Below are 22,657 nucleotides of genomic sequence, written 5' to 3'. Positions count from 1 at the left end.
GCTTTCCGTGCTCTGCCAGTGAGGAGGTGCACACGGAGCCAGAGGGAGCATGGCCAGCACAGCTGACCTGAGCTGTCAAAGGGGTGTTCCATACCACAGAAAGTGTTGTTGGACAAGCAGGGCTGATCACTGCTGGGGGACTGGCTGGGCTCTGCTCAGTGGGTGCTGAGAAATTGCATTGTGCATCACTTGTCTTTTTGGTGGAGGTTTATTTCTCTTTGTTATCCCCCTTTTCATCACAATTATTATTATTATAAAATTACTGTTATTGTTATTGATTATATTGTTATTGTTATTATTCTCTTCCTATCTCAACCCATGGGGTTTACCTTATTTCTGATTCTCCTCCCCATTCCACTGGGATTAGGGTGTGTGAGGGAATGGCAGTGTGGTACTTAATTTCTGATGGGTTAAACCACAAGTTACACTCTGCAAGTAACATGTAGGCATCTCCTTATTAAAAAAAATAAATGTACAATACATTTTTAGATCATGGATTCAAAAATCTAATGTGCTGTATATAGTAGTCCACCCCAGAAAAGGATGCAAACATTCTCTTGATAGATAGTCATTAACTCAGGAAGCCTGCAAGAGAAGATTCAGTCTGGTCTATGGGCGTGTAGTGCTTGTCAGATGCCTTGAAAAACAAGGATGAAGATGTCAAATGACACTAATCTACAATCTCCTTTCTTCTTTCTCTCCATTCTCCTTTAGTTTCTGTAGCTGCTTTGGATAATTTGATGTAAATAAATGACCCACAAGTAGGATGATGCCCCCACAGACCACTCTAGCTGTAGGGCATTTGGGGGCTGCAGTGGTGACATGGTCTAAACCCTGGAACACAGCAGTATTTGTGAACAAACAAATCTCATGGTTTAATATGAGACAACCTTCTCTTTGCTTAGGTGATGAGAGGATAAAAGCAGGACTGTCAGGGGTCCAGGTCAGTGAAGTGTCCATCCATGGACCTGCAGGCCATGTTGAAAGCCAAAATGTGTAGGAATTGAGAAAGATACAGGTTTCAGGTGTGGAAGCACAGAGAGGTGAGTTGTCACAGCACAGTATAAAACTTTGTTCGTTTCTGACAAGGAATGTTTATGTTGAAATACTCTTATCAGAAAATGGGGTTTCAGGTGGAAATTAAATTTTGAGCTGAAACTACTTGGTCACTTCAGAAGATCTATGTTTTCTTCATGGAAAAACCCAAAATGTAACACTTTATAGTCCATGCTGGGCTAGCCTATCAATAATCAGTTTTGCTGTGAAAAGGTGACATTATCTCTTCTTCAGTGAAAAGAAATGTCTGTGGGAAGTGTGTGTGGAGCAAGGGGAGGAGACAGAGGTGCATGTGCATTCTCCAGCCTGACTGAACTGCCCAAGAACTGAAGCAAATCCAAATTGTTCAGTGGTGTACTGAGATACAGAGCACTAAGCTGTTCACAGGTTTGAGATGGAGGGCAGGAAGGAGGTACTCACAGAGATACCACACTCATGTGAACCTTGCAGGCCAACTGTGGAACTGGTGTAAATTGGTCTGGCTCCAGTGACCTGGAGCTATGCTAAGTATGCATTAGGGGTTGGGGTGCATTCAAGGGTGTCTTGCTTTGTTTGCATTCATTCAGAAATTGTGCCAGTATCCAAAACATGACATGAGCATATGTGTTAGAATTTAAAAATCTCAATCTGGCTGATTTTAAATGTTCCAGGTTTTGTTTTTTCTTTGTCGTAATTATTTATGACACTGGAAAAGAGAAATTAGCATGGATCCCAAGGAAGTGTTTGATCTAAAATAAGGAAAATTCCTTTAAAGGGGAATTGTTTCAGGGGCTGGTTGTTATTTATTTTATTAAGCACATAAGGGTTGTTTGGATTTGTGTTCTGCCTATAATTCCTGTGTTTGGAGCAGAGCTGGTGGGAAAATGGTACCAGCAATTTATGAAAGGTGATACTGTGTCAACAGATAGGCAGTGGGTTAGGACATGTGACAGTAATCTTCCATGGCATTCAGAGCATTTAGACCATATGCTTTAAAACATCAGCAAAATACATGTCAGGACCACTTCCCCTCCATGCCCTGCTCCCCAGGACCACAGTGGGGGGACACCAGGGAGTGGAGCTGGGGGGCTGCTTTGCAGTCCTCAGCACTGGGGTGCTCTCTAGAAAGGAAGTGGGCTTGAGGAGGGCGGAGAGAAACTGCAGGGCCTTCTCCCAAATGAGTGAATCAGTGAAATTCAAACATGTGAGTAGATGAATGGACAGGGCAGCAGTTGTGTGACATTAGCAGGACCTGGTGGACTGCTGTGAGGTTTGCTCATGAATATTTAGTGCCTGCTTTTTGGAGGGTTTTCTGCAGTGAACTCATGGAAAAAAATGGCAGAAGCATTGCCTATTCTTTCTACTCCTGCTTTTCTGCACTGTCCTGGTTTTCATCTATAGGTTGTAAGAGGCTTTTAGAAACACTGCATGTCTTAGTGTATATAGTTTACAGAGGGAATAAATGCTAAAGAATGTTAGAGAAATCTTTTGTCTTTGGAGGCTAGCATTAGATTATTTTTCAGCTCAGTAAAGCTCACTGTCAAGAGATCCATCTCTACCTGCTGCTTTTGCTCAGTGAATGCAGGGGTTGCAAGCACAAACTCAAGTCAAAAAATTAAAGAGAATAATTTGGTATCCCCAACAACATACAGCCTGGGGGATGGTGGGAAACCTCCTTTGTACCTCTTAGGCTCAGTCTGGAAAATGGAAAGTTCAGACAGGAGGAAGCACCTCAAACCACAAATAAACTGTTCTATCCATTTGAAGGTAATTGGCCAAAACCTGGTATTTTTACTCAGGCAGAACTCTCACTGAAGTCGTTAGCCAGTTTGTCTGAGGAAGGGCAGAAGGTCTTGCTCTGGTGTTATATTATGTTAGGACCAGCATTGCTGAACCTCCTACTGGTAGTTCTCATCTGCCCAAAAACCAGACTTCTTGGGAAGGGAGCAACAGTGGAGTCCTGTGTGGAGGCTATAAAATGGTCTACATTCTGTATTAATATTGATTTTGCAATCATAAAAGGAACATAAATGTTTTAAAATTAAACATTTTTCTGTTTAAATATTAAACATTGGGATTTCTTTTCTCCTGATTTTTAAATAAGCCCTGCAAACTAGTCAGCTAGTTTGCAGTCATTTCTTGCCATCTCTTCTAGGCAGCTTTTTAGTAGCACAAAAGCTTCCAGGCAGGAGAGGGTACCAAATAACTAATTGTATGCACAAGGGTTATTTTCAAATGTGCGTCACTGTTCATTCCTGTTGAGAGGTGTTCCTCACCTTTTGAACTTTCTGACTGGCAGCCCAGGTCACCCAAAGTGTCATGCAGATTGATATTTCTGAGTTCAGCCCAGCAGAGAGGGGAGTAACCCACTCAGACCTCCTTGGAAGCTCAGTGGCAGCTTCCTTAATTGAATAAGAGGTGACTCCGTGTTTTATAAGCATCTCTCAACACAGTCATAAGTTTTATCAGTACAAAGTTTTAAGAGACAGCTCTTGTACAAACAACCTCTGAGTCAGTGCCAGCTCACAGTTCACTTCTGCCAGCAAGACCTCGCCATTGACACTGGCTGCTGAATCCAAATACGTGGGCAGGACTCCCTGGGAGGGGGAAGGAGCTTCTCAGCTGGTTTGTGATAGTCCCCATATCTGGAAAAGGAAATGGTGACTTTATGCCTCTTTATATTTTTCTCTTCTTGGGCAAGAGGAGCAAATCAATCTCATGCAAGTTTGGAAAACTTGGAGCTGCTTGTGCCAGTGCCTCATTGGCAGCTTGGACCTGCAGGTGTAGCGGCAGCTTTCAGTCTTGCCCCTCAGCGTGGCAGAGGAGCCTGGATTACCTCTGGCACTGTGTAACACCAAGCTCCCCAGCATTACCCCTGGCACTGTGTGACACCAAGCTCCCCAGCATTACCCCTGGCACTGTGTAACACCAAGCTTCCCAGCATTACCCCTGGCACTGTGTAACACCAAGCTCCCCAGCAGCAGGATAGTTTGGCCATGACAGTGCAGCTCCCCAGCATGAGTGGGGCTGCTCAGCTGACGCAGGGAAGCTGGTGGTGAGTGCACTCCTACCTACTCTGTGCCTCATCTGTGTTCTTCTATGCAACCAGCCAAAAAGAAAGTTCCTTTTCAACCAGCCAGTAAAACTTGCTGCCCTCCCTCAGCAGTCTCCAGTGCTGCTGCTTGAAATAGAGATATGTCATGAAACACTCATCATACAAAAAATTGCTTCAAGGCATTCCTCCTAGAAGTGAATTCTCTGGGACATATTTGGTCAGCTGAGAAGAAGCAAACTGTGCAAGAAAGTTCCCACAGTCACGCTTCCTCCTCAACCATGGAGCAGGATTTGGACAGACCTCCAAAAATAAAGCCATTTTTAGAGATATTTCTGTGGTTGCCTCTTGCTCACTGTTAGGTGTTTCTGCATGGTGGGGCAATCACCTTGGGAAAAGTGATGGGCAGTTGTGAATAAGACCCTGCCACATTTCAAGCAGCACATGCATCCTGACACATGCGTGAGGGGATGTAACATGCAGCCTCACCGCTCGCTACCCCAGCTGTGGCTCCTCAAAGCAGTTGCTGCTATGCTCTGCTGGGCATGGCTCTTCCCCACCAGTGTAAGCTTGGGAGGAGAAAACAAAACAGCCAAATCTAAGTTTGATGTGGTGGGAGGAAGGCTACTAAAGCTGAATATACTCCATATTGTGTAGAAGTGCATCAGAAATGTGCAGGATTGCAGCTTCCCTCTAACAGGTCTCCTCCTTCGTACCCAGCCTCATGGCTGTGCTGGGAGTGCTGGGGGAGTGGGATTGCTGGTGTTTGTATTGGTGGTCACCTCAAAATGCCTGTCTGGGAGAAAAAGTGCTGAAAGGCTGAAGTATTTTTGGGGGTGCTTGCTACAGCTGTTGTAAATGTGTTGTAAAAAGCTTGCAAGCATCTGACTGGGGGCCTTTCCCTCCCCTGCTGATTGTCCCAAAATACCACATTCTCACACCCAGTGAATTAAAGGGTAGATGGAAGACATCAAACTCCCTGCAGAAACCATCAAGGTTGCTCAAGCATCCTGTATTCCTTCAGAGGAATAAATCCTCTGCCTGCATCTACCACCCCATTCTTCAGTGCTGTTTGTAGGGGAGGGAAAGATGCACTCAGGCAGCAGCCCCGCTGCAAAGGAGGGCTGGCAAAGCAGGGGTAGACTGATGGAACAGCTGAATTGCTCTCATGCTCCAGAGGAGGTGACAGGGAGGGCTGGCTGTGAGGCACACATCTTTCAGCAGTGAGTTGTTTGTCTTCTCACTCTTGATTGTTAATGACCATGAAAAGCTAGTGGGAGGCCAGCCAGGACACCCATTCTCTCGCTTGCTTTTGGGGATCCAAAGACTTTGGGATAATGAAATAAATGTTAGGTTGTCAGTCCAAAATAATAACACTTTACAAAGTGAAAATGCAAATTTCCTGCAATATCCCTGAATAGCAGGTGGTATTTCCTGAGGTATTGTTTCTGACCTGCAGGGGAATTGATATTATGAACTGACTGAGGAAAATGATTGTGGTATCAAACTCCAGCCATTAAAGCAAAACAATGAGAGCATAGTAAACTAAATGAAGGAACAAGCAAAGGAAGGCTTGGATTTTGTGTATTCGTTGCTGGTTTTTTTCCCTAATGATGCAGGCCCTGACTGCGGTTAAGATGCAGAAATCCTCTTTTTGCAGAAGAGGCAGCAGCAGAATGGAAATAGGAGAAAATGTTTAAATTCAATTGTTTTTAAAGGCATAAGCAAATAATATGTAATCATTCATAGCATTAGTATTATTAAATAAGTAAAAAATAGCTGGGTGTTGAATTAACTAATACTTCTATATGTCCTGCAAGCGAGACATTTACACAAGCTAACATGAGATCAGGAACAAACATGCCTGTGTTTCTGCTAACCAGATTTCTCTTTGAAAATAGGACAATCTGTTACTGTCAGTCAAAAGTCACAATTTGGTTTCTGATTTCATATAAAGGAGACACTATATTAGGTTTGCTAGTCTGCACTTCATGTAGTGTCATTTGTATCTCATTTGAATGAAATCTATTTAAAATTATCTTATTTACGTAGTGTTGTTTCCTCACGTGTGTTCAAAACCAGTACCTACCTAAAGCAAAGACTGATAACTGATTTAAAATTGATTGTGAACATGCACTGCAGCATATTCCTACATTATATATAATTTTATAGCTGAAAGATATATATGTTGGCTCACATTGTAGAACCTTCTTCTACTGCCACAGCCCTACGCTCTCCTGCAAGGAGCTACTCATGATACCAGCCCAATGGATTTGAGCTCAGTCCACTTCTCTAAGATTGTTCAAATGAATTTGAGACTTCTAGTTTTGTGCATCTGGTCTTGGTGGATTTTGTGTCAACTTCTTCAGCTTTTCTTGCTCAGAACTTACTGTTTGATTTCTCTGGAATGCTCCTGTGTAGATGTTCCTGCAGAATAGAGAGTGTGCTGTTTTCTCTGTACATCAGGGATGTGAATGGAAATGTATGTGTCCTCTGGGCTGTCAGATTATATAGGCTGACTGAAAAGCAAAGTAAATACCCTCAGGGATCCCTAGCTGCTGTGCTGGGATGCTCTTTTGTTTCTGATTCATTTAGAAAGAATGATTTTGCATGGTACTCAAGAAAGTCCCTCAGCACTGCCAGGTATTACTGGCCAGAGCTACAAGTTAACAATGCAAAATTTTAAATGGGCTGCTTTCTAGGACAGGGTGGGTTAATCTAAAGCTCCCTAGGCTCTATCTTCCCTACCAAAATTCTCAACAGTGCAAAATTATGCTGCATTCTCTTTTCTGAAGGTTCCTTTCACTGTGCCGTACCTTCAAGGATGTGTAAAGTCTGCTCTTCATCAGACATGTGATCTGATGTCTGTCACTTGGTCCAAGCACAGACATCGTCATGTCATGAGATGAGCATGGATGTGAAAGGTTTTCATCATATATTAAGTCATAGTTAGAGTTGAGCCTCTAACTATGCTTAGAGGTCCCTCTGTGGGGGACCATTCAACCAGTCCCAGCCCAAGAGTTGGGCCCATCACACTTAGGAGTAAGGAGTGGAAGGACACTGATGCTTCTAAGAGGCATATGGAACTTACTTACTGGGTAGGTTGTCCCTGAGATACAGAATATTTATTAATAATATTCCAGTGTGGAGATCTCATGAGATTTCTGGCTTTCTTGTCAGTCTGGAAGCTGTCTGAAACTGTGATAATACATCTGGAAGACTCAGGAAATCATCTGGTTTGGACTTGCAAACCAGTTTACAGTCAGCAAAGCATTGTCTTTTCAATAGAGAATAATTTTTATTAAAAATAACCCCCCCCCCAAAAAAAAAATTTTTTTTAAAAAACCCCCCCCCCCCCCCCCCGTATTTGCTAAGTAAAATAGAGCTAGACTATATCACTTTCCTGAGCTATGTATGTGCTTATCTGTGAAAGAAAAAACTACAATAGAGGACAATTCCACAGTTCAGAATGAGGAAAATAACCAAAAATTGCAAAGGGCACATGTCAGCAAGGGCAGGCAGAAATTAGAGTGAAAAAATGTGGCTGAAAAGGCCACGCATTTATGGTGTAAATGCATCTAAATTAGCCCCAAAGACAGTCATTCCTCAGAGGTGATGAAAGGCAAAATGGCATGGGCAACTCCTTATCCCATCACTGTCTCCCACCCTTTTTAAGTGCTTGTGTAGTAAACAGTGAATATCCTGACTGTCCCGTTGCCAGTGCCTCCAGCCAAAAAGCTGAAGCAGACCCTCTCCTGCACAGATTGCTGTGCTGAGAGATGGCTGGAGTTCTTCAGGAAGAGCACATCCTCCTGTGGATCCTTCTGTCGTCGGCCTTGCAGATGGGGTAGAATCCTCTCCAGGGCAGTACAGTTCCAGGGCCTTTGCATTTCTGTTGACCTGTTTTGTGATCTGAGAAGATGAAGCACTACCATAAAGCCTACAAAAATGCATCTGATCCTAAAATCTGAAAAACCCACTGGTACCTAGGAAGATTCTTTCTAACCAACCTTCCCAATTGCTCTCTTAAAAACACCACAAAACCCTCAAAATATGTCAGTAATGCACATGCTTTCAGAGCATGGAACAAGCCAGAAGTACGACAACAATACAGCCATCTAGTGAGCTTGGTGGACAAAAAGTAATACAAACAATGTGTTTCTGTTTTTCGTCTCGGTTCCTCGCACATAAGTGGCAGTGCAGAGACCTTGTTCCCATTTGTGTGCAAGCAGAGAAGGTGGTATGTGTTTGGTCCCACTCTTTCTTGCCATCTCTCCTTGCCACTTTTCATTCCTTCATCCCATCCCTTTGCATCTTTCCTGCTGACCACCAGTAGAAGGACCTTGCTCCACACCATCGCCCTTACCTGTCAAGATCTAGAGTATCCGAGTATCCTTGGCCACATCGCTGCCAGTGCTAGAATAATCTTGCAGCTGCTGGTAAGTGATCTGGTGCTGGTATAATACCTGATCTCACCAAGGTGGATTATGTTCAGCTGCAAAACAAGCTCCTATCTACCCAGCACACCTAATTCCCAGAAAGGGTATGCCTCTCTGTGCCAACTACAGCAGCATTTGGAGGCCAGCTGTCCTTCTCCTTCTTTTATCCAACAATCTGCTTTCACCTCTGCTGCCAGGACCACCTAGCCACAGATACTACCAACAATTTTTGGCATGTCCCAAACCACAGAGGTTCAAAGCACAATAAAATGTAACTAATTGGAAGATGGAAGTGTTTAGCTCTTTCGGTAGACTCTGGAAATAAGGGCAGAATTTAGCCAAGGAGAGAATTTTGCTATGTTTTTTGCAGCATAAAAAATTAGGTTTTATCACTTCAGCAACAGAAGCAACAAATTACGGGAGAGTTTTCAGGAACTGAAAATCAATATTCATCAGTCCTATTGTCTGAAATGACCTGCATTTGCTAAAATGTTCACAAGCCCTCTCTAGCAACCCTAACATGTAAAAGCAGGCTGCTCTCCAAGTGGCGGATGGAGCACTGTGAGCAAGGAAACCACGTTAAGCTTTACAAGGGAGTGGGGCTGTAGTAGGGTGCTCCAGGCGCTGCATTCTTGATGTGGTGTCAGGTTTCAGTACTATTATGAAAAAATCTGCAGGGGATTTGCGTGCATACCTTACACACATACCTTTGATGTTCACATTGTTAGATCCAAGCAACAAATAGGAACTTGAGGTCACATGTAGCTTCCAAAAGGCTGTTAAATAACTATGGCTAGACAGTCATGTCTAGCCATTGTTAGTCCTGCAAAAGGTCTGTCCTGCAAAATTACAGTCAAATTCTTCTCTCCTAGATTGGGTTAAATTCAGAGTCTGTTCAGGGATGTAAATCGAACAACTCCAAAACTACACCAGGGTTATAAAGAGCAGAATCTGTTTCTTTCTCCCTCTCTTCCCCTTTTTTACTCTCTTTCAGACCAAGGGAAGCATAGGTACTTGAACACTATTGATATTTCTGCTGTTGTTGAGAGGCTGACAATAGGATATTGACAATAGGATAGATGTTGAGTTTGCAATCATTTATTAAATGCGTTCTGTCTAGATTTCAAAAAAAAAAAGCTGTTTGCTACTGTCTTTTAAAATGCATTATAGTGTTGCATGGATTTCACAATGATGCATGTGATGAAATTGCAGTTAATGAATGAAATCACACCAGAAATGCAGTGGAATGGTGGGGGTTTTTTCTGCTTTGCAAGACAGACCTAGGAATCATGCCTTTGGACATAATGAATGTAATATCCATTTAAAAATAAGAATATGAACTGAGTTCAGTATTTAACATACCACACACCAGAATGATCCCAAAATATATCAAGCCAGGAAGTGGATTAATTGCAGCAACTCACCACCAAGCTCCTGGTATATTTCAAGTATGTGGAAAATGTATTTCTATTTTGGACACTGACTTCTTTATGAAATTATACCAGAATGTCAGCAGTCTGCTTGGACTCTGACAGACACTCTTAGCTGGCATCAGTGTCCTGGAGGCAGTAATAATTACCAAATCTATTTGATAGACAGACAGCTATCAGACATCTGTATATCCCAGACATACAAAAACATCCCCAGCCAGCCATGTGGCTACCAATGAATCTGCTCAGACAAAGAAGTTCAAGAGAAATGCCTCAGGCCAGATCCTCAGCTGCAGAAAATCAGCCAGGCACAGGCGATTTGCCTTCCTTGCCCTGTGTGCTTTTCTTTGGAGGAAAACCCTGCCCAAGCCGTCAGAGGGCAATGGGAGGTCAGGGAGGCAATGGGCTGAATGGGAAGGGGAAGCTACTGCAGGAGCTGAGGGCTGTGCCTGAGGCTGACCACATAAGTTCTCTACAAGATGCTTTATATCCCTGAATGACTAGAAATGGCTGTGCAAAAATGGCTGATTTTAATCCCTTGTGTCCTTACCCCAGCTTGTGCAGATGAGGGGGCAGATCACTCTTCCTAGCAGTACCCAGTGCTGTGTCTGTGCTCAGTGAGCTGAACAGTGCCTGAACACAGACAGCCTCAAGCACTGCCCTGCAATTGTCTGTGCTGTGCAGCTGGGAGCTTGCTGTCCTTCACCATCTTGTCCTCTGCCACGTACCAGGTGTGGATAAGGAAGCAGCACAACCCAGGACTCTTCCTCCTAGGCAGTCTGGAGGAAAGGTGGTATAGATACAGGCCAGTCAGAGGACCTGGACTGGGTTGCTTTCTCCTGTTGGTGAAGTCTGAAGGTTTCCTAGGCTGATCACAGTCTGCTGCACCTGCCTGCCCACAATGCCCACTCTGATGCTGTCCTGCTCTGGCTGAGATGTGTCTCACTAAAGCAAGAAGCATAAATCTGTGGAGGCAGCAGTTCTTGTAGTATGCAGCTAAACTGGAGACATGCCGAAGTCTGCCACTGGGAAATACCCAAGGGAGGTCACAGACTGCTTGGCTCAAATCTCACAGCCTTCAAGGTAGCTTGAATGGCTGCCTTTCCAGAGTGGTGAAGGTGCTCGAGGCCAGGGGAAGTGCTTACTGTATTTTCATTAGTATTCTCCTTTTTGAGGAGGAGCACAGGTCTGGGCTGTGACATGGTCATTGCATCATTGCCATGGTGAGGTGCACAGCATGGGACAGTTGCCACCTGATACTGCTGGGACACTGCTGTAGTCCCAGGTCTGCCCAGTGGAGGAATTTACGTTTTGTTTTCAGTCACTGCCAGTTCTTTGTCCGTTCCTGTTTCTAGGCTTGGACCTGTTGTTAGCAGAAGCTTTCATAGGCCTGGAAATTAATTTGATTGTTTGTATCTAAGCCTACATGGAAAATGGGCTGCACATATTTCAGGTTTCTAAATGACACAAGGACACCGTTGCTGAGTGAGTTTATGTCTTTGAGACCTTAAAATGGAGAAGAGTGAACATCAGAGGCCATAAAGGGAAATGTAACCTGTCAACAATTACATTTTGAGCGAAAACACTGAAGTTCAGAATTCACTTTCCAAACAGCAGTGGATTTTTCAGCAGGTTGGCTTGTTTGGGATTTCCCTATGCTGTTTACTCTGTAACTTCACTGGAGATAAATGCAAAGGTCAAGAGTATTCGGGAGCTCCTGGCAGTCAGATCCAGAGCTGACTCCACTGCTGGCAGTCCTGCAGCTCTAATCAGCTCCATGCAGTGGTTCCAGTGGGAATGACCTCTGCAGCAGAAAGTGCCCTGGGGTTTTGGTCTGTGTGGCGGGAGGTGCCTGGGCAAGAAGAGAGAGAAGACTCTAAAACCCAAGTTGGAACCAGATTGTAATGTGAAACAGTGCTTTCCATCTCTAGGTCATCAATTCAAATCTAGCCTGTTTGGCAGTGACCAAAAATCACTTCCACATGGGCCAAGAGAAACGCTTGGTGAACACAAGGGTTGCTGTATCCAAACAGACAAGATAGTCTGGAGATAAACGGTTGCACACAATAGTTACTTGTCTGGGCAGGTCTGCAAGGTATACAGCTAAGTCATTTCCGATCAGTTTATCCCTGAATAATGAGGGCTTGGTTTCTTTGCAAATAACTTATAATTTATTTCTGTCTACTGAAATGTAAGGTTTTTTCTTTGTGCTATTGCTGAGAATGACTGAAACCTCCCCTCTGGCTTTCTCAATAGTCTGTCTGTGTAGGGAGTTATAAATAGACACATGTGACGTTTGCCAGACAAAAGAGACAGCTCATGTTTCCTTAGGTGTATATCAAGGAAAACCTCAGTGCTGAACTGTGTGCTAGAATTATACTGAGACAGAAAATACTTCTCAATATTTTAGCAGCAAAATGCACAGGGTGCCAAACTAAACTTAAGCAAAATGCATCAGGAAAGCTTATCAAGTGTGTGACAGATGATAATGAAGTAACAGGGAAATCCCACAGAGCAGCAGTGACTCTGAAGAAGAGCAGTCAGCAACAGCAGATACTTTTGTATCGATTTTAAATGAGAACACCAATTTAAACTTTGCTTATTGTATTGAAACACAGATACAAGGCCCATTAAATGGATATTTTGTAGGCTGCACTGCCCTAAATATTTTATGGAAATGTAACTAATGCAGGCTGAAACATTATAAAACTTAGGAACATCTATGAAGAACACTGAAGTAACCGCTACTGTGCTTTGAATTTTGATTATATCCTTGATAAAATCACTGGAATATTGTTGTTCTTGAACTAACTATTTAGCTAGGAGATGAATAAAAATAATGGGTTTTCCCTTCCTGTTCTTACTATTAAATTTGTACTTGTTAAGATCTGTAATAGTGGGAGTAAGGTTGGGTCAAAGCAACTGAGAAATAATGGATTATGTGAGCATAAAAGAAAACAGGATTGGATTTTTAAATACATTTCTGTCACTGTTTTATTCCTCCCAGGACGTAAAACCATTCCAAATGAAGCAGCTTACAGATAGTTTATATTAGAGGTAGCTTTCTGTAAACAAAATATATGAAATCCTCACCCTGATGAAGTCAGTTTCTTGATTTCCATTGGATATATACATACGTAACTGTATATAAGTGCCACTGCCTGAACTTTAAGACGACCAAAAGTCATTTGAAGCAGTGTGCTTTGATTTGCCAAATTAAATATAAATTTTTTATGCCAGTCAAATAACTATTAAAAGTCACTCTGTGTACTTGGAAAACTTTGATGCTCTCTGTTCTCCCCAATAAGCAGAATAGAAATACTCTTTATCATCGACTAACTGGTGCAGTTTCTGACATGTTGCAGACTTCTAGCATCAGTCAGGGAAGGTCAGTTTAAAAGCCAATAAATATTTTTGCAATTATTTGACTTTGTATTAAAAACTCAGAGGAATGCCAAGTAGGATAGAAAATAAAGAATAGTTTCACAGATTTTGTCAGAATTCTCCACAGATTACTATTAGCCTCATTTATGAGACTGTACAGAGAACTGTGAAATCTCCTTTGAACTCTAAGGGCCAGATGGTTTTGCTGTTAGATTCTAATGACCCACAGCAGTGTGCATACACAGGCACTACAGTTGCCAGTTGACTGCAAACGTGATGGAGGCAGGAGAATTCATGACCTGTACTTCCAAACACAAGTCCCCTCACTGCTTATGGGATAAAAAAGCAGTTCTGCTACTGCCTCAAGAGGGAGATTATTACTAAAGCAAGCCATGAGCATACCTGGGCCTGAGGAGTGAATGGCAGGCACATCGTCTCATGCAATTTCAGGAAGATTTCTGCTGATGCAGGAAGCTGCAAGTGGCTTTTGCTGGAAGGTGAGGGTTTCCTGGCAGGCTGTGTGGGCCACTGGTCCCAGCACTGTATCATTCTGTGCTGGAAGAGGGAAGAAAGGCTGGACTCAAACCAATTAAAGCTTGTAGGGCAGAATGGTAGTTACTCTGCTGTCATATGGAACTGCTTGTAAGGCATGATTTATTTTGGATTATATTGGTTTCAACTGGTATAAAATGAACTTCCTGATTTTTCAAGGGTATGTAGACAAAAAGACAAAATATGGTTTTACTCATCTTTTAATTTAGAACTACAAGTGTTTGGATGACCTGTGAAATTATTTTAATGATCTCTGCATAACACAGAGCTGTCAGCACTATAAATGTCATCCTAACTGGGTATTAGTTTCCATCATGGCCATTTAGTCTCCCCAGCAGAACTACCTCCATGCAAATCTCTTATCTATGTCAACCTGTTGCAAAAAAACAAAGCATCACTCTTGCCAATAAGCATCAATCAGATATTTTCATACCACTCAGTTTGAAGAGGAAGACACAAACAGAAAATCTAAGAGCACTGTGTATGTGCAGCTTGCCCCTGGAGCTTCAGGCATAGCAGTCAGGGGACGATTTGCATTCAAACCAATGCTTTTATTTCTGATTATTAAAAATGTGTTCCAGCATTGCTCATACTAAGATAAAGATTTACCCTTAACTTTCCATTTTCCTTCCTTAGCTTTGTAACACTAGGAAAAGTCACAGGGTAAGAAGTACTTCTGTGAATGATAAGTGTGACAAATTGAACTTGATACAACTTTAGACTGCTGGTACAAGATGAATATGAACTGATCACATGAGGTTGCTCTTTTGTTCTCGTGTAGAAAGCAAAGAAATTGTTTGACCAGTATGAGCTGTAAGGATATATGTATGATATTGTCATAAAGCAAATCAACAGAATTTGAAAATAAGAAAACAAAATGAGGGATGTGTGACTGAGGAGGAGTGGAAGAAGTGTAGAAGATAAACAGTTGGGCTTTTAACATTTAAAACTTACAGGAAAGATAAAACCATCAAAATTTTGTGTATTCTCCTTTTCAGGCATTTTGTGGGGTTTTTCCTCTTCAAAGTTAGGAATATAATCGTCAAGTTTTAAATTATTATCTTCTGCCTTAGCTCACGTACACCATATTTTAAGCATGGCAAAAGAAATACTGCTGCATTTTGGATTTGTTCTTGTTTTATAGACATTTAAATGACCTTGTCATAGGATTTTTCCAGCACTGTAGCTTGTTCTTTCTGTTTCATACGTATTTTAAAAAGATATCTAGTGTTGACTTGTACTTGCATATGATGTAAAAAACGCTGAAGTTTGCTTTCGAGTGTTTGGAACGTCAGCTGATGTACATGCAGTGTACAATAGCTGTTCTTCAAACTTGGGATAAAAATGAAATGTGAAAGCACTGTGTTGCACAAATCTCCTCTTAAGATGGGTAACATAAGTGAGAGAGCCTCTGACAGAGTAGAAGTTCTGCCTTCTTTCTCTGCAGGCTCCAAGTAGGGACAATACATAATATTTCAGAGCTCTCCTTTCTTGCTTACAACTTTATTTTGCCCCAGAGCACCTATTTGAAGTCTCTTGTCCATGGCTATCAAATAGTTCCAGTCTTTTCCATAACTAAGGCAGATTGTCTTTCTTTCCAGATAATTGAACATGCAGATGCAACACTTGTAAATCAGGGGTGTCACTTTCAAAGCCCTGAAAAGATCTTTTAATGTAGTAAACACAAAGTTTAGCAAGTTGAAGCAGTAGTATCTACAGTGTGTCAAAATGGTTCCAAAGGCATCACATCCGCAACAGTTAAAGAAATTAAAGAGGTGCTTGGGAAATTTCTTGTTATTCCTGAGCACCTCAGTTCTTCTGGTCAGGGTGCTGTGAGTCAGCAGGCACTAGTCCTCACAGGAGTGGGCCTTACAGGATTTATATGTCCAGCCCCAGTCCCGCTCAGCCAGGCTGAGGCGTGGGAAGCGATGCCTTTGAAAACTGGCACTTGCAGTGATTCAGCTGCCGCAAGCCGGAGCCCTCCGAGTGACATGAGTGGGCACGGCTCCCAGCGTGTCAGTGTGCATGCCACTAACACTGGCTGAGGGACTGAGCCCTGCTCCTGGGCTTGCATAGCTAAACCTCTTCCATTTAAGGCAGCAAGCACAACATATGCTGAACTCCAGACCCCAGGTCCAGGGGAAGCCTAGCCGTCAGTGAGCCAGCACTGCCAAGGAGCTCTCCACATGAAGCGCTGCCATAGCAAAGGTCTTGAATGACTAAAATTCTTGAAAGCCTTGGTCAGTATCAGAGACAGTTTCCAACTGGGCAAAGTACAATATTTTCCCTCTGCTTTTTATGAATGGCTGGATAGGGTTGTGCTGGAGTCAGAGTTCCCTGTGGAAGCCATTCATAAAAATAGCAAAACAAAACAAACACATGCAAAAAAAAACTTTAAAGGTCCAGTCCAAAGCCACTGGGTGCCAGAGGGTGGGAAAACATGCTGGCAGCTCAAGCCCCAGCTATCACTGAAAGTATTCAAGGGGCTTTTTGGTGGTCTGAAAAGTATGAACTGCTGTGTAGAAGGGCAGCTGGTAGAATTACTGTGACACATACTAGGCAGAAAGCCAGAGCTGGCCTTGTTTCAGACATTGTCTTTCCTCTCATTGAAGTGTCAGGACCTAATTCATGGAAAATATGGTGAGTTGGCAGCTCTTTCAGAAGATTTCATTGAGTTACAGTGAGTGAGAGTCACATGAACATAGAGTGCACGGCCAAAAATATATGGGGATTTCTGAGCTGGAGAAAACAGTAAACCTCTAAAAATGTCTGTGGATTTCATGTGGTTTGGGAGTAGACACATGTACAGGTGTAATCAACAGGCAAAAAAAAAAAGAAAATAAAGTGAAAAATAAATTTGACAGATTACAGAAGAGCTCAATGAGTTCTATAATTATGAGAGATTCCTTTAAAACAAATCATTCCTTTGTCCAAGAGCAGCAAATGTCTATTAATGAGTTCAGGGCCTGCAGTCCACCTGGAGAAAGCATCAATAAAATGTGTGCCTTGATAATAGTTTCTCCATTGCAAGGGAATTTAATGGAAAAGGAAAGTTCAGGAAAACACCCTGAAGTTTAAAGACAGACCCAGTCATCAGGTAGTTTTTTTCCTCTCATATTTATTTGAGAGCAGAACTTGGAGACAGTTACATAGAAAAATATAACAGCAGTAGGGTTCCACTGAGTTAGAAAAAGACTGAAAATAAACAAAGCATCTCTTGTTAAAATGGGACACTTGTGGTTGGCAGCCGAATTTAATCAGTTACATTTAATTTACATTTTCATTGATCCTTCCCACTGAAATATTGCTCTGAAAGGCCAGTTACACTAAACTGCTTATTCAGAAATATTCCAGTTATTTCCTACTACACTGTCGTGAAAATTAGGTTTTTGGCCATGCAGAGGGATGGCATGTTGGCTTCTGCCCAAGCAAGGCACTAAAGTCATGGCTGGGATTAGGAAAAAGCAGGAAGGAAGGGCAGGAAGAAAATCATTGGGTGCAATTCATAGACTTAAAAAACAGAATGTCCGGGGGAGGGAGAGAGGTAGGCAGCAACTTTGTCCCACTGAAGTAAGAAAAGCCTTTTTGTTGTTTCTGTTTCAGGATTTCATCCTTTATCTGTGGCCTTATTGTTCCATGCTGCTCCTAGCACCCACAAGGGTCATCGCATCATCTGGGCAGCGCTGGTGTATTTTAAGCGTGTCTGTATTAATTGGTGCTCCTCTTCTTCCGGGTGGGGATGAAGCACGCTGGCACCTTGGTGGGTCTCCTGACTCATGTGAGGACTGTGTTTCCTAGTCCTGGGTGGGACCAGCCAGGGGAGACTCGCTGAGAACCCATGGTGGTCCCACCAGGTCCTGCATAGGCAGGTGGACACACACAGCCTGGCCAGTGATGGACGTCCCTGTAATCACACAAATAGGCTTGCAAGGGTCAGCACAGCATCAGCTTCATGCAGCTGAAAGTCTCAAACCAGAACTCACGAGGGCTGGAACCAAGGGCTGGAACCACTGTCCATCCCAGTCTCCTTGGTTTTGGCAGGGGTGGCTTTGGTCAAGTGGCTCAGGAATGGGGTTGTGTGTCCTTCAGCTCTCTGTCTGAGCTTTGACTCTGCTCGTGATGAATAGGGAGGGATTTCGCACAGCAGGACACTCCACTCACAGCTGAGAATGTAAGAGAGCAGCAACAGTGGAGGCAACAAAATCTCTTTATAAAATCAGGTCACTCTCATGGTCTGATGAGTTAAGGCAGCAGTACCACAGAAGAGCCAAAGATGGAACATGCTAAGTTAGATTTCACTTCGGTTTTAATTAACTTAACATACTGCTCTTCATCCACAGTAACATGAACTACTTCAGAGCAAAGTTGTAGATAGGTATAGGAGAGGCTGGGTGTGAGAGTTGGGTATGTTTATCTCTCCATTTCTGACTGTGGGCTTTTCCTGTTTTTTATTTCTATTGCTGAAAATACTTTTCCTAGCACTCATAAAATCACAGTTAACTGCTCTCACTTAATTTTGTTTCTCACTTTGCCTTTGTTTTACTTTTCAGCCTCAACAAGTGGTTCAAAAGAAGCCTGCTCAGGTAAGAAAAACTAATTTAAATTGTTTAGACTACTTTTAAGTGAAATAATTTTTCAGTATTTCAACTGGCCTCTTTCACTGTAAAGAAAGAAGTTAAATGCATTAATCTCATGAGCTGGAGGACAGCTCTTGGCTTGCCGGGCACAACCACCAGAACAAGTCATGCAGTGGCCCTTGGGAAAGAGAGGAGGAAGCAGGGGACAGTGCTCAGAATTGTCCTCCTTCTGCATTGGTAACCTTGCAGTGGTAATGCAGACACACATGCACTCTTCTGTGGTGTGAGTCCAGCACATAAGAAATATCTCTCTGCGTCTTGAATGTGGATAGGTGGGAACTGCATTACAGCAAGGAGGGGCATATGCATGAAACCCATCCCTGCTTTTCTTAGTGCTGCATATCTGTAAAGCCTTATAAGATAAGGGCCTTTGTGAAATCATGGCTCAGGCCTGTTACTTAGGCTAAGTAGAAGGGAACTATGGGAGAGTGACTCAGCTGGAATAGGGGTAGAGATGTGAGAGATGTGAGAGGCGTGCTGTGTGATGGCTGCATGTCCATGTCGTGCTGTATGGTGGTTGGTGAGCTTGGCTTGTTCTGCCTTAAAACTGTGTAAACTAATAACCGGCTGCCTGCTTAAAAAGGCTTGGTTTCTGCAATAAAGCAGCTCTCCTTTGCACTGCCTGAGGACTCTGCATTGCTCTGCATTGTTACACTAAAGGATTCTGTAAATCCACAAAATATAATAGGCTGAACTTGGTAACCAGATTGGATCCGTCATAAAGACTAACACATTGGAACTGCTTGTGTTGGGTAGTATTATTCTTTTTTGACACTTTAAAAAAAAATGCTAGCCACAAGGTTTCATGAAACCAGTCAAACACTGCTGTTAGAATCCACTTCATTTTCCTTTCCCAGCCTGCCCTGTGTTAAAAACCCCAAGAACCTAACTCTGACGCTTTGTTATATGTGCACTAACAGAGGAAAACCTCTGGGCATGGGAGCAAGTCCATAACTGCTCAGCAGAGTCCATGGGCTGTGCTGCTGTACCTTCATGTACATGAATGATTGCTATGTCAAGAGTCCATTGCTCTTCTGGAAAGAGGTCTGCTTTTAGAAAGGAATAATACTTCAATTTTTCCACCTTACAGTTCTAATACATTATTATGCAGTGTACATTGCCATTATATCAACTGTAATCTGAATCAGGAACATATGAAACAGAAAACATCCTAGCTATGAGTTGAAGGGGTAAAATGATGTGACTCTCCAAAGCATGTGCAGGAATCAGATTTCTACAAAAGAAACCAATACAGTTGAATGATGAATCCATGGCACAGCTAATAATGTCTCTGAGTGGTAGAAGTAACACACAGGATGAATGTAATAGTATTTTCAAGTAAGGTTAAGTTTTGCAAGGGGAGGTAATGTCTTTTGTTAGGCCAGCTTATGCAAAAAACAGCCTAAGTCCCCAGTGACTTTCTGTGTATGGTCTGACTACACCACACAATTCAGAACACACCAGGCTGTTCTAATAGAAGAGATTTCCTCTCCATGTCTTGCTTATATCCTTCAAGTGTTACTCCTACAATCAGGCTATTCCTACTACAACATGGTCGTAAACCTGTTGGTGGCACAAAGCCAGCTCTCCCTTGTGTGGCACCTGAGTGACAGGGAGGCTAAGCCCTGCTGCAGAGAGGAGACAAATCCAGGAGGCAGAGACTCCCAGGCGGCTGCTCATGTTGCTTTTTCCTCTGGTACACATCAGAGCTCAATCCCACTGAGGTCAGCAGGAAGAAGGGGTCTGGAGCTGATGGCTGTAGCCTAGCCTAGCAGGAGGCATTGCTGCCAATAGCCTTGTGGTGCTGCCAGGTTTCCAAGCTGCCCAGGCATTGACTCCTGCAAGTGTTTTGTTTGCACAATAACCATGTGCAGCCCTGGTGCGAGAGGAAGAAATATCTGGGACTGAAGCTGGGCTGGGTTGTAGGAGGACAAAGAGGGGACCCGGACTCTGTTGTTTTGTAGCAGAACAAATTAATGACAGATTTAATTGATGGCCAAATGATGTAGGCATTTGAACTGAAGCACTAGCATTCCCCATACGGATTTTCCTGACCGTTTGCTGAAGCAGTGATTCTGGTAGGGATGCTGTAGCGTGTGTCAACCAGCTGGATGCCACTGCTGCTGCAGTGGTGCTCAGCAGCGTCTCTGTAGGCAGAGACGAAGAGCGAGGCAGAGAAAAGAAAGCCCTTTGACGTTCCCATTAGTAGTGGAAGTGTTTAGAAGCAGATAGTGAGGAGCCACAGAAGAATACATGAAGGAGAAGGCTGTTTAGATCTCTCCAGTTGCCACAAGTGAATAGTGAAAGAACACCTTAAATTATTTATATGCCATGTCTTTACACAGACAACATTTCTGGTTTTAATCTTTAGATGAAGGGATGTTCAGTGAGATCACTGAACTTATCTTCAGCCCTTCCTGGTTTTAACAGGCCCCACTCTCACATTTGCAGTACCACACCATTGCAGTTTTGCTGTATAGGTGCATGGCAAAGAACACAAATTTATCACTATGAGCAAATGCTCAGGACAGTGTCTTCCTGAGGCTGACAGGAGAGGTAAAACAGTGTAATTCATGGGATGATCAAGAACTTCTTGCTGCTGGATTTCCCTCAGGTCTTTCTCTGATTTCTTTTTATAGTACCTAGTTTCTCTTTAAAGTAGGGAGGTTCAGACTCAGAATTAACAAGAACATGAGCTCATGCAGGCTTTCTAATCTGAGCTAAGGAAATAGTGATAAATTATATAAACATGGGGCTACATGGAAGTTCATGGAGGATAATGTAAATCTTATACTACATTCAGAAGAATCTCTTCCTTTTCCATCTGTTTCCTTCAAAATATCCTCCCAGATGGCTTTACCATGTGGCAGTCTGGATTAAGTTAGAAATGTATACTTTCTTCATTGGTGGGGAGTGTGAGAGGTTACAGTCAAGACCTACTGGTTGATGGTGATCCTGCCTTGGTGAAAGTGGCAGAAACTCTTGCTCAGGCTTAGTCCCTGAGTGGTCTCCTGTGCTTTGAATTTCACGTGTATTCTGAAAGATTTCTATGAGTGTTAGTTTACATCACTCTTACTCTTTTTATTGCTGCTAGCAAGTATGTCTCTTGGGTTTGTGTCACTTTTAAAAGTACAGAAGCAGTAAGACCAGATAAAATTCTCATTTTGCAAATAACAGCTCTGTTCCTATCACCATCTCCCAGATTTTAAGCATCATGCAGGGCACTGCCATGCTCTAAATCTCTTCATGGATATCAGCTGTCCAGTTTAGGGCCGTACAGATGCTTATGTAAACTACTGCAATATCTTTAAACTTTGCCAGAGCTCTGAGGATTTACCATCACACAGAGAGTAAATAGCAGCAGTAAAACCCACTGGAAATCTACACACCCATGTCCTTAATATAAAGCTTTGAGTGCAGTGGTCTGTTCACATCTTTGTGATGATCACTGATGCATACTCTCACACTTCATTGGGGAAATGAAGGAAAGAGCCAGCATAACTGCGTGATATTGGTAAGTTTAGCACTTTCACATAGATATTTGCCTAAACCTCAAAAGAAGACTCTTTGAAATCTGCTCTGTCTCTAAAGCCGGATCTTACAGTCATGACATAGTAATATTTTTACCGAGGTGTGCAAGTACACAGTCCAAACAGAAATTTCCTCATTTCCTCATTTTTAAGCAATTTGTAGCAGCTGTTGATTCAGCCATATGGGGGAGTTACACTCAAAAGTAATATGAAGGAAATAGATGCTTTTAGGAAAACACAATGAAAGCAATCAAAATTTTCTGGAAACAGGACATTTGGGGTTTTTTTTATCATTTCTGCAGAAAAGACATATAGTGAACATAGAACAGCGCTTTGAAAATTTTATTATCTCTCTTAAAATCTCAAATCCTTGGAAATCCTTTGTATCTGAGTCTGAAAGACAGCATACCAGTCAGAAAGACAGTGTGTAAATCAGAATAAAAGTGTATCAGTCAGAAGAGTACACATAAAGTATACATAGAACATAGTGTACACAAGAAAGTGTACAGCAAAACGTATACCAAAAGAACAAGTGAAGCATACTTCCCTACCTAATGCTAAATGTAGTAGTTTTTAAAACAATGCCCAAAAAAAACCA

At 42.6% G+C, this 22,657-nt stretch overlaps 1 protein-coding gene across 1 annotated transcript in view; it reads left to right on the top strand.

The window, feature by feature from the left end:
• Positions 1–22,657, top strand: part of HMGA2 (high mobility group AT-hook 2) — a 107,415-nt gene that overhangs the window by 68,957 nt on the left and 15,801 nt on the right. Inside the window, exon 4 of the mRNA XM_041411311.1 lies at positions 18,443–18,475. Coding sequence (XP_041267245.1) covers positions 18,443–18,475 — 33 coding nt within the window. The remainder of the gene's footprint in view (positions 1–18,442; positions 18,476–22,657) is intronic.

Source organism: Onychostruthus taczanowskii, unplaced genomic scaffold, assembly GCF_017590055.1.
Source record: "Onychostruthus taczanowskii isolate IOZ18803 unplaced genomic scaffold, ASM1759005v1 scaffold35, whole genome shotgun sequence".
Lineage (NCBI taxonomy): Eukaryota > Metazoa > Chordata > Aves > Passeriformes > Passeridae > Onychostruthus > Onychostruthus taczanowskii.
This window is presented reverse-complemented; position numbering and strand designations above follow the sequence as displayed.